General features: G+C 41.9%; 1 protein-coding gene across 1 annotated transcript in view; it reads right to left on the minus strand.

Annotated features, from left to right (window-relative positions):
* Positions 1 to 15,164, minus strand: part of SMS (spermine synthase) — a 154,402-nt gene that overhangs the window by 87,565 nt on the left and 51,673 nt on the right. Inside the window, exon 2 of the mRNA XM_083172464.1 lies at positions 10,414 to 10,534. Coding sequence (XP_083028590.1) covers positions 10,414 to 10,534 — 121 coding nt within the window. The remainder of the gene's footprint in view (positions 1 to 10,413; positions 10,535 to 15,164) is intronic.

Raw genomic sequence — 15,164 nt, forward strand, 5'->3', positions numbered from 1 at the left:
AGTAAATTTACCCCATTGAGTCAATGATTGCCCCCACAGTAAAAAAAATCTCTAAAATAAAACTTACAATGATTTATTGCCCCAAGCCAGGATTGTGGCCCTGCATATTTAAAACATACTGTTAAATAAATCATAAAGTAATACAAATTAACAGAGAGTAGAACAAAAAAAGTTATTTTATTGTACAGTAGTAAGATATTTTGATATATTCCTAAATCACTATTCAGGAAAATAACATTATTTAACAACGGCCCATGCAGCCGAGTTAAAAATTCACTTCTGCTAAGATGTGCAAAATAATCACATTCCTCTCATTTTTGACTGTGTGCCACAGCAAAGTTTAATTAAGACCTAGTCCAATAAAATCACAGCAGTATTAAATCAAGAGCCTCAGGCGTGATTAAATAAACAAAAAAGTCAACTGAACAGTCCCAGAAAGCATTACCGTCATGCTAACAATTTACAGAAGAGAAACTTGTTTTTTACAAGACATATTTGATTCTAGACATTCAAAAACAGGTATTTTCCATTAAAATGTATTAACTAAGAAAAACTATTTAAGCATCATTTAACCCCTTGAGTGTTTTTTTTTTGCTGGGGCAGGACAAACCTACCAGCCCAGCAAAACCCACCACAGAGTGTAGGGCCAACCCTCCTCACATCCCCCCCCCCCCCCCTTCTGTCACTCCCCCTCCCCCTCATCTCCGCTCTGGCGATCGTACGCTAGAGCTCCCGGGCCCTGCCGCTGCCCCACCCAGCGTTCACAACAGGTGGCAGACTCAGGGGTGTTCGGAGTGGCTTGGGAGGGCTCGGGCGCCTGAACTCCCGAGTCCACACAAGCCACGCCGAACATCCCCGAACCTACCGCCTGCTCACTGCAACTAATGGAGATGGGAGCTCCATCGTACGATGAGCGGAGTGGTGAGGGGGAGCCACAGCAGGGGAGGGGAGAGGAGAACGACCACTCTGGGGGTGCCCAGACAGGTGATGTGCTAGTGGTGCACAGCTGCAGGCACAACTGGCGCAAACCTTCATATTGGTGGTATGCCTGGAAATTTTCCGGGACAGCCCACTGCGACATACCACTCAAGTGGTTAATTAAAGTGCTTGGATGAAATGGATTTTTTGTATTACTGTAGCAAGTTAGCAGAAGGTGTAATAATTAAAGTTGATCACCAATTGACTACATTTATTATCCACCATGGATTAGTTGAGTTCTGCGGACAATGCAATATTTGTCCAAATCCAACATCATAAAATTCTGCTTACCTCTATTATTAATTAACATTAATAATTAAGAATACTTAATTATTCTCTGGAAGTTAATTAAATAAACCAATAGCACTTAATGAAAGTATGTGTATTCTGGTGTAATTAGTAATGAGCATAGGAGTAAAGTACTGCTATTGATTTTCACCTATTTGCACACAGATGACCTTTATGATTATGCTACATTATAACTGGTAGATAGCAAAGAGCAGTGTGGGCCTCTGCGACAGCTATCGACACTATGTATTTTATATTCCATTTCGGTGCTCCTGAGGACGGCGAAGACACCGAAACGGCCATCAAGCATGGGTGACTTGCAGTAGACCATCTGTTATTATGCTGTACAAGATGATTCACATTGCTGGAAATTGATATTTCTTCTATATATTGGTCTACTGCATCATGGCAACATGGAACACTTTGTATGACTTAAATTTTTTTGTATATGTAAAAGCAAAGTGTGCTGTGAGCTTCAGACCAGATAGCATGCCTGGAATCAAACATTGATGTGATAGCTATGTGTATTGTAGCCATTTTCAGCGATAGTGTTGGGACCTGCAGAAAAGTGGGGTCCCGTGAAGGGGGCTGCAGGCTTAAATGCATTGATCAATTCATGAACCAAATCTCCACTATTTATTATCAGTTAATTTAGGGGTGCAGAGCCCCTACAATGTCTGTTTAAACAATGTGGTCACAAGCCATAGGGCACCCCAAAACTAGGAAAGGTGAGTGCCGATGTTAAGTGTATATATTGTTTATTAGATTAGTTTTTTTAAATTAGTCTTATTGTGGTCACATTCTCCCATGCACTCTGTTTAACTAAGATTCCATAGCTTATGTTAACCACTTCCCTAGATGATTAGTGACAGGTGTGTTGGTAGCTGCTCACCTATAAAAGCACAGTCTGCTGTGAGCCTTAGACCAAATAGCATGCCTGGTATCAAACATTGATGTGATAGCTATGTGTATTGTAGCCATTTTCAGCGATAGTGTTAGGACCTGCAGAAAAGTGGGGTCCCGTCAAGGGGGCTGCAGGCTTAAATGCATTTATCAATTCATGAACCAAATCTCCACTATTTATTATCAGTTAATTTAGTGTGTGCAGAGCCCGTACAATGTCTATATATATCCGGAATTGGATACACATGTGAGATCACAGATGTCTACAACCTCGTGGAGGGCACCTTGGTTCTAACAACAATCATCCAGAGTGCCAAACAACAACAACTGCATCTATATATATATATATATATATATATATATATATATATATATATATATATATATATAATATATATATATATATATATATATATGAACAGAACTGTATTGTGGGCACATCTACCCTGTATTGTAGGGCACCCCACCATTGTGACATTATAAGTGTGAGTGCGGTCTCTCTCCCCTCCTTATATATATATTCTCCTGTGTATCTGCCCTGAGGACGGGGGACACCCCGAAAGCGCTAGGCGCCTGAATACACCTATGTTGCATATCTAAGAATCGAGTGGTGTTTTATTTCTGAGTGCCGCCCACCCCCTGTATGCTATATATATATATATATATATATATATATATATATATATATATATATATATATATATATTAGATAGATAGATAGATAGATAGATAGATAAAAATCAGGCCAATAACTCACTGAACAATTTTAAATTGCAGGTTGTGTGCATCAATAACTGTGACTGTACTTTTATATGGCTATGTTGTCGCTGCTGTTACAGTATATGTTAAAGTCTGGGCGCTACGGAACATATCTTCCTTTTAAGCATTGGCTAAGTTAGGGGTGAAGCAGAGTTGACCAGACGGCCTCTGGATATATCGGTGCTTTGTACAAAAATCCATGGTGACTGGGCACGGATGTTGGCAAATGTTAAACGAAAATCAGTTATGCTAATAAAACAACACCTATAAGGTTTCTAATTACACACTTCAGTATTATACTTTCATAGTATTATCCCCTACCCTAGAGATCACTCCTTGCATCTAGCAAACGCTCTCTGCTGGTAATTTTATAGAAACAGAATTTGATGGCAGAAGAGAACCACTTGGCCTATCTAGTCTGTCTATGTACACACACACACACGTACACATTAGAGTTTATATCTAACTGGAAGCTAATTAATCTAGCAGTATATTGTTAACCTTTTGAGTGCCAAGGAAATGTGTCAAAATAGGTGTGAAAATTGCCAAGCAAACCTTTTTATTAAACCCTTTGATTGCCAGCGTTGCTGTGAGAGATCCTCAATATATCCGTTAAAAATGCTAGTGCCGCTCACAGCAATTGTTCTTTTTTTGGGTTCAATATTTACATAAACTTCAATCAATTGACTTGGCTGTATTTGTATTTATTTATACTAAAAGAGCAATCGCTGTGAGCGATGCTGCGATTTTTAGCAGATAATTTAAGGATAGCTCACAGCAACGTTGGCACTCAAAAGCTTAAGCTGTGGGAGGATACTGGAGTACACAGAGGAAACCCACACAAATACCAGGAAAACATACAAACACTACACAATTAGGCCAAAGGTGGGAATAAAAACTGTGACCTCATTGCTGTGTGGCAGTAATGCTAACCATTACACCATCCATGCTGCCCTAAAAGTTTTAGCTAGTTCTATAGTTACATAAATGATAGGTTGAATGTTCTCCTTCTGTTTTCCTCCTGCTTAAGTCCTGTGTAGGTCTGCAGTTTTATTTCATTTTTAGATCCGTTTAAAAAAAAAAAAAAAAAACACACTTCAAATTAAAAAGCTCTACCAGCCAATGGCTATACATGGCTGAAGATGTTCTCCTTAAGAATGGTTACTATGCATGTGTGTTCAATAATAATAATCAAAGATCCTCCCCCAACCACAACACCTAAAAGTTTAGGAATTAAAATAGTCCCATCTTAGATTAATAACTGCTGATATAAATGTTTGCAATTAATCAATATTCAGCAGTGTAATGGTCCCATCATACTCTTTCAATGCCTGCTGTTCTGACATCATAAAAAGACAAAAGCATCCTTATGGAACGGGGTGTGGATCATATTGTCTACAGCAACTAGGTCGACATGCAGCAAGGTCGACATGGGTCTAGGTCGACATGGGTTAGGTCGACACAAGCATTAGATCAACATGTACAAGGTCAACAGTCAAAAGGTGACACTGTTTTTTTTACCCGATTGTCGACACTGTGGACATGGACACATTGGACATGGACACATTTTAAAGTGCACCGCATCCCTCACAATGCTTCGGGCACGGTGACTCGCTGCGCTCGGCACACTATTCTGTTCTCCCACCATGCCCTAGTGGATGGTAGGGCATGAAATACAACCTGATGGCACATGTCGGCTCAAAAACAGTGCAAAAACCCCATGTCGACCTTTTGACTGTCAACCTTGTCCATGTCGACCTAATGCTTGTGTCGACCTAGACCCATGTTGACCTTCCTGCATGTCGACCCAATGCTTGTCGATCAAGTTGTTGTAGACAATATGACCGTATCCCATGGACAGTACACATGGGGCAATTACAGCCCCATTTCTAAGTGATTTGACTAGATTGCTTAGAAATGAAAAACAGATCGCTCCATGTGTTGTATGACCTCCGGCCATGGTGGTGCACGGTCCTGCGCGACACTATGCCTGACTAGAATTATACTGCATGCAGAATAAATCTATTTATCGCCTGTGTTCAGGCAGTGAAAGATCGCTCATCACACAACGTTGGTGCAGCGGTGTGTGCAGAGTGACCTGTGCTGAACCATCTGAGCAATGCTAGACCAATCAGCACAAGGATCCCGTCACCACATGTGTACGGGGCAAAACTGATTTTCCTCTTTATCTTGTGTGAAATTTAAAATTTTTCGATAACACACTGAATGCAATGAACCTCGTGCTTTCAAAATGATTTCTTAAGTATAGGGGTCTTTTGTATCTTAAGTATAGGGGGGCTTTTGTATCTTTAGTATAGGGGTCTTTTGTATCTGTCCGTGACATTTCCAAACAGGAAATACAACTCTCAGAACCCATGCCAGCTCATTCTAATCATCAATAGATTTCTTTTTGGTATATAGAGCAATTGGTAGCCACGGGGGCAATGCTAAAAGCATATTATATAATGCAATCTGTTAAATGGTTCATTGACAGATGTATCCAAGAAAATTGTTCAGAAATGAAAAACAACCAAACAAAGTGAGAAAATACCCCAGAGCTTTTCATGACCTAGAAAGCAGATGATGGCCATCCTACTGAAAGGCTAATGCAAAGTAAATAACACATTTATTAAAGCTTGTTAATCCCTTCGTTATTTCTACAGTGCCAACATGCCATGTATCTAGAACACACCAAATACCATTTTATTTATTAGATGGTGCAGTAAAAAAACAGAAGCACAATACAGGAGAATTACATACACTATTCACATTAATAAAACATAATTTATAGTGATCCGTCTCTGTTCTATTTACACCACATTTACCATTCTTAACTGTGAGTGATCATGATGCCACATTTACCTTGGTTCTATTTTAGTTCTAGAACTTAACCTTTTGAGTGCCAAGTGAATTTGTCAAAATTGGTGTCAAAATTGCCAAGCAAACATGTTTAATCATCATATTGACCTGTAATGTTTACCGTATATAGCTAATAAAATCTTTTTTTTTTGCACATTTTTATTTGAATCTATATAACGAATGTGAGCGACGCAGGCATATTTAGCTGATATTTTGCACATCTCTCAGAGATGTTGGCATTTTTAGCAGATGTTTTGCCCATCTCGCAAAGTTTACATTTTACTAGATGTGAACATTTCTACAGTACAGTGGACAAGGTTGGAATTATTTTTCTTGTGTATTCATTACAGTGTATTTATAATGTGCTTTTATACAGGTCATAGGGATTTGAGGTGGCTACATAGAAATTATATTATTTGTATAATATATATATATATACATATATATATATATATACATATATATATAGATAGGTGTAGAATGGCACTCCTGATACTGGGTAGCAGCTGCCGGGGTGCCACTGAAAGGGGACAATGTAGATGTGGGGGGCAAGGGTACCCTTGTGTTGTCTGACCTTCTTTCCAAAGTCCGTGCGAGTGACATCTGCCCCCCCACATCTACATATATATATATATATATATATATATATACACACGGGGAGGGGTTGCGGCGGCACTCGCAAAAAAAGAAACCACACCAGGCGGATAACTTCCACCTGGTGTGGTTTCTTTTTTTGCGAGTGCCGCCGCAATCCCTCCCCGTGTATATTGCCAGCCCAGTGCTGACCTAGGACGGGCACCGCATCATTGCATTTCAACTGCATATTCTGCCAAGGAGCTTGGAGTGCCGCAAACCCCCCCTCGCATATATATATATATATATATATATATATATATATATACACACACACACACACAAACTAGAACAGACGCTTTGATATAGAGGATCTAACATTTGATTTTATAAACATCTTTTTTATAAAATAAATAATCCACGCCATCACAAAATTTCCCCTCCTGCCGCCTATGATACTAAATGTACACCTGATCCTTGATTCACTGGGACTCCTGCATTTTCTGTAAGCTCCTTGCTGACCCCCAGCAGCATGTGAGCATATCACATACCCAAAAGCTGAAATACTCAGACAGTTTTTTCGGAACATGAAACTCTCTTGGAGCGTAGCTCGTAGAAGAAAGCAGACACATAAATCATTTAACCAGTATGTTTTACAAAGGAAATCAATGGAAGAAGTCCATCGCTGTTTACTATAATATAATTTTGAGGGTAAACCCAAATAAAATGACATTCAAAAACATCCAGGTTTTTCTGGAGGGGGTATAGAGTACCTACACTGCGCCCTGATTGCTGCACACCCCTGCTGTTTCAATGACAGATTACTGCTTGGTTCCCTGCCCGCAGCATTCTGAGTGTGATAGCATAAAGGGATGTCCCATGATGTTTCCGAAGATTTCCATAAGTATAGCAGATACCAGGACAAACGTATAGGAGCCAGACAAACTTAAGGGTGCCCCTACACGGTGCGATGTGGGGATGTGAGAGAGGGATGAGAGGAGGAAGGTGACGGGGGTGAGGTGACAGTGCTACAGAGCGTGTAAGGTGATACAGGGTGAGATGCCAGGGGGCGAATGAGTAAGGTCATGGAGAGGTGACAGGGGGTTAGGTGAGTGGGGGTGAGGCAACAAGGGAGCAATAGAGAGGGTGAGGTGATGGGGGGTTACTTGAGAGGGGGGAGGCAACAAGGGGCGGTAGAGAGGGTGAGGTTCTGGAGGGCAGATGATAAGGGGCAAGAGGGAGTGAGATGATGGGCATGAAGTGACAGGGGAAGAGTTAGTGAATAGGTGGGAAGGGGGGTGGGGCTCACCAACATCAGCCGGTCTCCTGGTCACTGCTCGGTACCTGCTTCCTGGTCGCTGCTGGTCTCTTTATACCCTGCTCCTCGGTGCCAGCCGCCACTTGGCTGGGGAGGGGAGGGGGAGTCGGGCAACGCTGGCTGTGGTGTGCTGCTGCTGTTAGGGGGGCCAATTTTGCCCGCATTGCCGCTGCGGTTTATTAGGAGAGGGAGGGTAGGGGAGGTCGGGCAATGCTGCCCGCGCTGCACTGTCTGTTGGGAGAGGGGTCGGGCAACACTGCCTACACTGCACTGTCTGTTGGGAGAGGGAGGGAGAGGGGTTGGGCAACGCTGCCCGCGCTGCACTGTCTGTTGGGAGTGGAAGGGAGTGGGGTCGGGCAATGCTGCCCATGCCGCACTGTCTGTTGGGAGAGGGAGGGAGTGGGGTCGGGCAACGCTGCCCGCACTTCTCTGTCTGTGCGCTGCCGCTGCTCTCTTGGGAGGTAGAGGGGGAAGGGCGACGGACAATACAGCCCGCACTGCCGTTGCTGTCTGCTAGGAGAGGGAGGGTAGGGGAGGTTGGACAATTCTGGCTGCGGTGCCTTGCCGCTGCTCTGTTAGGAGGAGGGGGGGTTCTCAGCTCTATTAGGAGGGGGGAGTCCAGCAATGCTGCCCACACTGCTGCTCTGTTAGGAGGTCGGTCAACGCTGGCCCACAACCAGATTCTGCTACCTCCTTGGTCTGGTCACCAGGAAGCAGAATCTGGTCGCCATGGTGACCGGGATTAGTCGAGCCCTGTGCTATACTGTACCTAACAATAACTTGCATATAAGCTCATTTTAAATCCAATCTACACTGGAAACTTGTAATAAAGAAGCCCTGGATTATAAGAGATTTTAATTACATCCCTTGGGTTTACTGGAGGGAAAAAAAAAGTAAAGGGAAGAAAAAAGCTTTTTCTGCTATTTAGTTCCAACGTCATATTTTGGCAAGATATGTGAAGCCATAGAACAAGTAAAGCTGGGTACACATATGTACAATTTCCTTTTTCTTGCGACCGTTCGTTCGACTGAATACACGTTCGACCGTCCAAAACATACGTACAATTTTACTTGCGACGTCCGATGTACTCCCGTCCAAACAATCGCAAGAAGAAGTATATGAGAGACCCTGTAACCCTTTGCCTGCTGTTTTAACTAATGTGTGTTTAATGCCTCACTGCCCAACACTTTAGAGGCATCACTTTAAGACATTAATCAATGTTGAAGTTTTAATAGTGTGTTATGGTGCCCTGCAAAGAGCTTCCAGCACACTCTATTAAAACTTCGACATTGATTAATGTCTTAAAGTTATGCCTCTAAAGTGTTGGGCAGTGAGGCATTAAACACACATTAGTTAAAAAAGCAGGCAAAGGGTTACAGGGTCTCTCATAATGCAGCATACCACCGTGCTTTGTCAAACTGTCAAGCATATCGATCGAACATGCGTACACACTTCACTTTTGTTCCGATATGGAGCTGTCCTATCGGATGAAATATTAAGCAGCAAAGAACCTTCGACCGACCGACCGTGGACGGCCAAGAGCGTTTTTGGCCGTTTATCGATCGCACAGCAGCAATTGGGACAGCGTACACACCTATACAATCGAACGGCCGTTTGCCCCCAGATTGGAAGAACGGCCCGACGATTGTATATATGTGTACCTAGCTTAACTGTTTGGTACAATGTACTCAAGCATGTATCGAAGTTCCTTGTAAATGTCAGATTTGTTTGGCCTCTTATACTTATTTGTTTCCTTTTTTTTTTTTAAATTCACTTTATTTAACATTTTCTTGTACATGTGGTCGTTACAGTATACTATTACAGAATAGCATGGTTGAGTACAGTTTGGACATTCATAGTTTGTTTCTTTTTCTTCTTATCTTTGTCGTTGTTTGAGCTACATTATCCGAACCTATCCAACTACATTTCAAATATTATTTACCCAAGTCTCCTTCCCGTGTTCCCCTACTTTCTACCCTGTTATATAACTATGTGCTTCTTTACACTCTTGTGCAGAATTAAGGCGTATCACTCCATGAATTTAATGTTTTGTGCTTTCAAGATCTTTTATTTAGTGACACTTCATCCATCTATTATTATACTAAGCTCTTCCCACTATGTGAATATTTATCTGTTTCATGTTACATATAATAAAAGAGAAACAAAAAAGGAGAAGAAAAAAAAAAAGAAAGAAAGAAAACGTAATTGCATGTATCCCTACCCTCTATCCATGGGGAACACAAGCTCACCCACGACTTCCATACTCCCTCTTCCATATTCATGTTTCATTGTACATTTGATAAAATAACCGCTTATACATTTTAAAAAGAGAAAAATACTAAAATATAAAAAAAAGGAAAATATCCCCTCCCGTATATAGACTTGTCGCATCTTTCCTACAATGGACCAGATGTGGAGAGTGATAAACAACCAGCTCCTATCTGTTATTTTTCAAACCCAGCCTGTGACCTGAAAGTTAGGAGCTTATTGGCTGGCTGTTTATCACTTTACATCTCATCACTTTTTGAAGCTTGATAGATCTTGCCCTAATACATTTGCATAAGCTTGGTTTCTTGTGCAATCTTGAGCCCTGTGAGGTACTGTTAAATATATGGTAATCTTCTTTATAAGTCAACCATTGTCAGACTATCACTTGTTAATATAAAGATTATTGGAAATATCAATTACTCATCAGGTAGTATAGGATAGTTTTTGTTAGTCTTCTGCTCCCTTACCTGCCATTGCTTGCTATGTACGTGGCCAGGTAGCCATGGTCTGCCCAGCTGTGCACTGTCTCTGTCATTCCATGCTCTTGAAAAACGGGCTGTAGCTCTTTGATAATGGCATTTCCGTCAGCTAAAAGCAAAGATATGGGTAAACAATGACATTAAAAACCAATTGTTTTATCTTCAAAGATAATGATGTTATTTAGACACTACATAAAGTAGGTTTTAAAACCAGATCTTCACACATTTTCTATGCATTATCTAGAGCTATTACATTGCAGTAATATCAGTAAAGGTGCCCACACACTAGAACGATTTTTGGGCCGATTGGCCGATTTTCGATAAATCGGCCGATATATCGGCCGATATTTACCGATAATCGGTCAAAAATCGGTCGAAAATCGGCCGATGCTCGCTCCCGTGGATCTTTTGCTAAATCTTCTGATCTTACGTGCTGCACAAAAGATCAGAAGATTTAACAAAAGATCCATAGGAACGCACACGGGATCTTAAGAAAAATCTTTGGTAAAGATGTGCGCTTGCCTGAAATCTTTTGTCCAGATCGGACAAAAGATTTGAAGGCTAATTTATGCGCACATCTTAAGATCGCAGATCTTTCTAGTGTGTGGGCACCTTAACAGTCTCTTTATACATAATGGTCAGTATTCATTGCTTTTTTGTGAGCTGTGACAGCGAGCAGTGCTGACTGCTCGCTGTCACAGCTCGCACGCTCAGTATTCAACTAACCCCCATGTACACGCCGTTTCCTCCTCGCTGGGTTTTTCCAGTGACATGGAAAAGGTGTGTGCGGTCGAAAAAACAGACAGGCTCGTGGTTAAATGCAGCAGGCTCCCTGCATTCGCCGAAAGTCCCGTCGCTTGGGGCAATCCTCGCTGTCCTCTGATGGCAAGGATTCCCTGGAATGTTGAATATGGTGAGCGCCCGGCGTGGGGGTTAAATGGCGAGGGTCACTTGTTTTAACCCCCTCGCTGGCCGCATTGAATACGGCCCAATTACTTATAATCTTTTGCAGCATCTACATAATATAATGCTAAAGTCTGTGCCGGCTCCAACATACATGCACAGTGGAAGCCGAGACATGCGCTGTCTCTCCAAGGCTCCCACTGCTAGGGATGCGGGACAGACCATTGTGTCCTGTGCCAAATAATGTTGCATGACAATAATTTTCCTAGCCTATAATCTGAGTGTACTTTATAAAATACATTAACATGAGAATTGTTGTTACAAGTAAATAGGTGATTAGGCCACTGGGACTGAACACAGAAGGGAAACATCTCTCCAAAAATGTAAACCCCCGCATGTGTGGATACCATAGACAGCAACCCAGCTGCATTTAATCTGCTAAATTCTAATGGGGCCTACACACACACATAGCCAGTTGCTGAGCGTTCTGAGCAATGCTAGATCGCTGAGCACTGTGTGCTGAGCTATCTGTGAGGGCCAGTGTTCTCCACTGAGAATACTGTGCATTAACCGCCCAGCAATAGCAACGTGCGGTGGCGTGTATCGCTATGGCTTCTGTACACTGAGCATATTTTATGCGATCTAGTGAGATCGCTATGTGTGTAGGCACCATAAGGCCTGCTGCTTGCCAATTACTTTTGCAATAACCAAAACAGAAATGCTGATAGAGTGGGAGGGCATGCTGTATATAGGTCGGCAGTCAATAGGTCGACTTTTTCAATCACATGGTCTCCAATTAGGAACATAGAGGTAGCAGAGCCATGCAAAGGAACGCAGTGCACTAATTTGGGGTCCATGTAATGAAATCTTAAAATTGGCACAAAAAAACCATGAAAGACCTTTTCATGTGTCGACCATTTCATGTTGACCTTTTGCTTGTGTTGCCTTTTGTCCATGTCAACCATTTGGTGTTGACCTATTGGCTATTGAAAAAGAAATATATATAAAATAAGAGAGCGCACTGTGTTGATCTTTTTATATTTTTACTTAATTAATGATAATTCATTTAATACATTATATTATAAAAAACAGACAAACAATAAATTTAAAAAAATATGCATTAAGCACTAAACATTCATTAAAACATCCGACCATGAACCTTAGATGGTTAACCAGTTTCGATAGTAGAGCCTTAATTGAAACAGTTCCTGAAAAGTCAGTGTAACAGTTCCTTTTTAATCATATATGCTGGTGAACAGCTGTTAGCTAGCAGTGAAGCGGTGCTCCTTATGTAAGTAACGGATTATATTACCAGTTGGTTCCCAGGGGTAGGTGCAGCGGTGATCTTGTCTCCATACGGACACCCGCTACTACCGGTGTTGCTCCGATGGTGTGGGAGCCGGTACCGGGAGCAGGCGTCGTGGACGGGTCTCAGCTGGTCTGCTGACAACCAGCGTGGCTCTGATGTGAAGAGAGCTAACGCTGGGAGCTGACACGGCTGGAGAGTGTATCAATAAACCCGGGCGGCCAGATGGAATGGACGTCTGTGCGCACCTGAGCCGAGGACACTGGAACCATACACCTTTAGCTGTTTTTTGGAGCAGTCCGGCAGTTGGAAGCACGATGTAAGCAAATAAGGCAATCTGGATGGTAGTCACGGTCGGGATAAGATACGTCTTGACGCGTTTCTCCGTCCTCCTATTACTGACGGTTTCATCAGAAGATGAAACCGTCAGTAATAGGAGGACGGAGAAACGTGTCAAGACGTATCTTATCCCGACCGTGACTACCATCCAGATTGCCTTATTTGCTTACATCGTGCTTCCAACTGCCGGACTGCTCCAAAAAACAGCTAAAGGTGTATGGTTCCAGTGTCCTCGGCTCAGGTGCGCACAGACGTCCATTCCATCTGGCCGTCCAGGTTTATTGATACACTCTCCAGCCGTGTCAGCTCCCAGCGTTAGCTCTCTTCACATCAGAGCCACGCTGGTTGTCAGCAGACCAGCTGAGACCCGTCCACGACGCCTGCTCCCGGTACCGGCTCCCACACCATCGGAGCAACACCGGTAGTAGCGGGTTTCCGTATGGAGACAAGATCACCGCTGCACCTACCCCTGGGAACCAACTGGTAATATAATCCGTTACTTACATAAGGAGCACCGCTTCACTGCTAGCTAACAGCTGTTCACCAGCATATATGATTAAAAAGGAACTGTTACACTGACTTTTCAGGAACTGTTTCAATTAAGGCTCTACTATCGAAACTGGTTAACCATCTAAGGTTCATGGTCGGATGTTTTAATGAATGTTTAGTGCTTAATGCATATTTTTTTAAATTTATTGTTTGTCTGTTTTTTATAATATAATGTATTAAATGAATTATCATTAATTAAGTAAAAATATAAAAAGATCAACACAGTGCGCTCTCTTATTTTATATATATTTCTTTTTCTTGGCTAAAAAGACTATGTCTTTTTTTGGGAGCAGCAGTCTTTGAGCTGTGTACCTTATAGATTAAATACATATTTATTATATACATTAATTTTTGCGCCTGATTTGCCCTCTGGGTAATTTTTCTATTGGCTATTGACCTAGATACTATGTTTTATACCATAACCAGTAAGAGTACATCAGTAATTGTAGCTAATTTCTAACAGGCTGGATTATTGTTCTGGATGCCAAATACCCCAGGTATAACATCTACTTCTGACTTATTAGTAAAGCTTAGTACATCACGTCCTTACTCATACAGATGGAGCCGCTCTCGTTTAGCGTTTGTCTCGCGGTAAGATCGCCAACCACCAGCCGTCGAAAGTGAACGCACTGCACGCCCTTCGATGGAGCTCCCCGTCAGTCCCCGCCACCTCCTCATCGCTGTCCACCGGTCCTCGCACCCCCCCTTAACCCTGCCCATCTCCCAGAAGCGGAGATGGACAGGGTTTCCCGCCCCCGCCACCGAAAAACTGGGACGAATCAGAAGGAGTACCTCTCCGCCGGCGGTCGCCAGCGGGGACATTCTGGCTATCCCAGTCACTGGCTGAGAGGCGTTCCATCTGATTAAAAATAATGAATCTTTCCAAATTTACTAGCTTAAATATATATATATATATATATATATATATATATATATATATAAAGAGTATAATAAGAGTACAAAGAGAATATTATGATGATGATGATAATAATAAGAATAAGGAGGTATTGAAAGGATAATATGACTGTTCTCTGTTTTTCTCTTGTTAACGGACATAAAAGCTGTATAAATGTACTGGTAAAAATCCCCTTAGATCAGAGATTGCTTTTTCTGAATCATGGCGCCCTAGAGTATGAGAATTTTTTCTCGAGAAATATTTTTATCATACTTTGGTTCAATTATTTATAAGATTAACTTGACTTGTTTGTCCACATATTTCATTATGGTCAGCCACAAGCACTGGTTTTGTCTATTACATTGACCATAACTAATTTAAAAAAGGCCTGGGCCACCACTGCAAGTGTCCTTAAGCACCCCAGGGTGCTAGGGGACACAGTTTAGGAACCACTGCTTAGGTGTTCAAAATATTTTTATATGAAGTATTAGTTTAAAACATTTCCCACAGCAGCATAGGTTCTATGTGGAGTCACATAATACTTAACCCCACACATTACAGATTAAATTCTCCAATCTCAGAACTAAAAACCTTCCACACACCACTAGACTATATCCATGTGCCACTGTATTTTACCTCCTATTTCATTTTAATCATCCTGCCATAATTATATTTAATAACAGTTGAGGAATGACATTTACATGAACCCTCCACATATCTCCAAATCCAATAATTAAAATATTCAAT

This window comes from Crinia signifera, chromosome 2 (genome assembly GCF_055691185.1).
Source record: "Crinia signifera chromosome 2, ASM5569118v1, whole genome shotgun sequence".
Classification (NCBI taxonomy): Eukaryota; Metazoa; Chordata; class Amphibia; order Anura; family Myobatrachidae; genus Crinia; species Crinia signifera.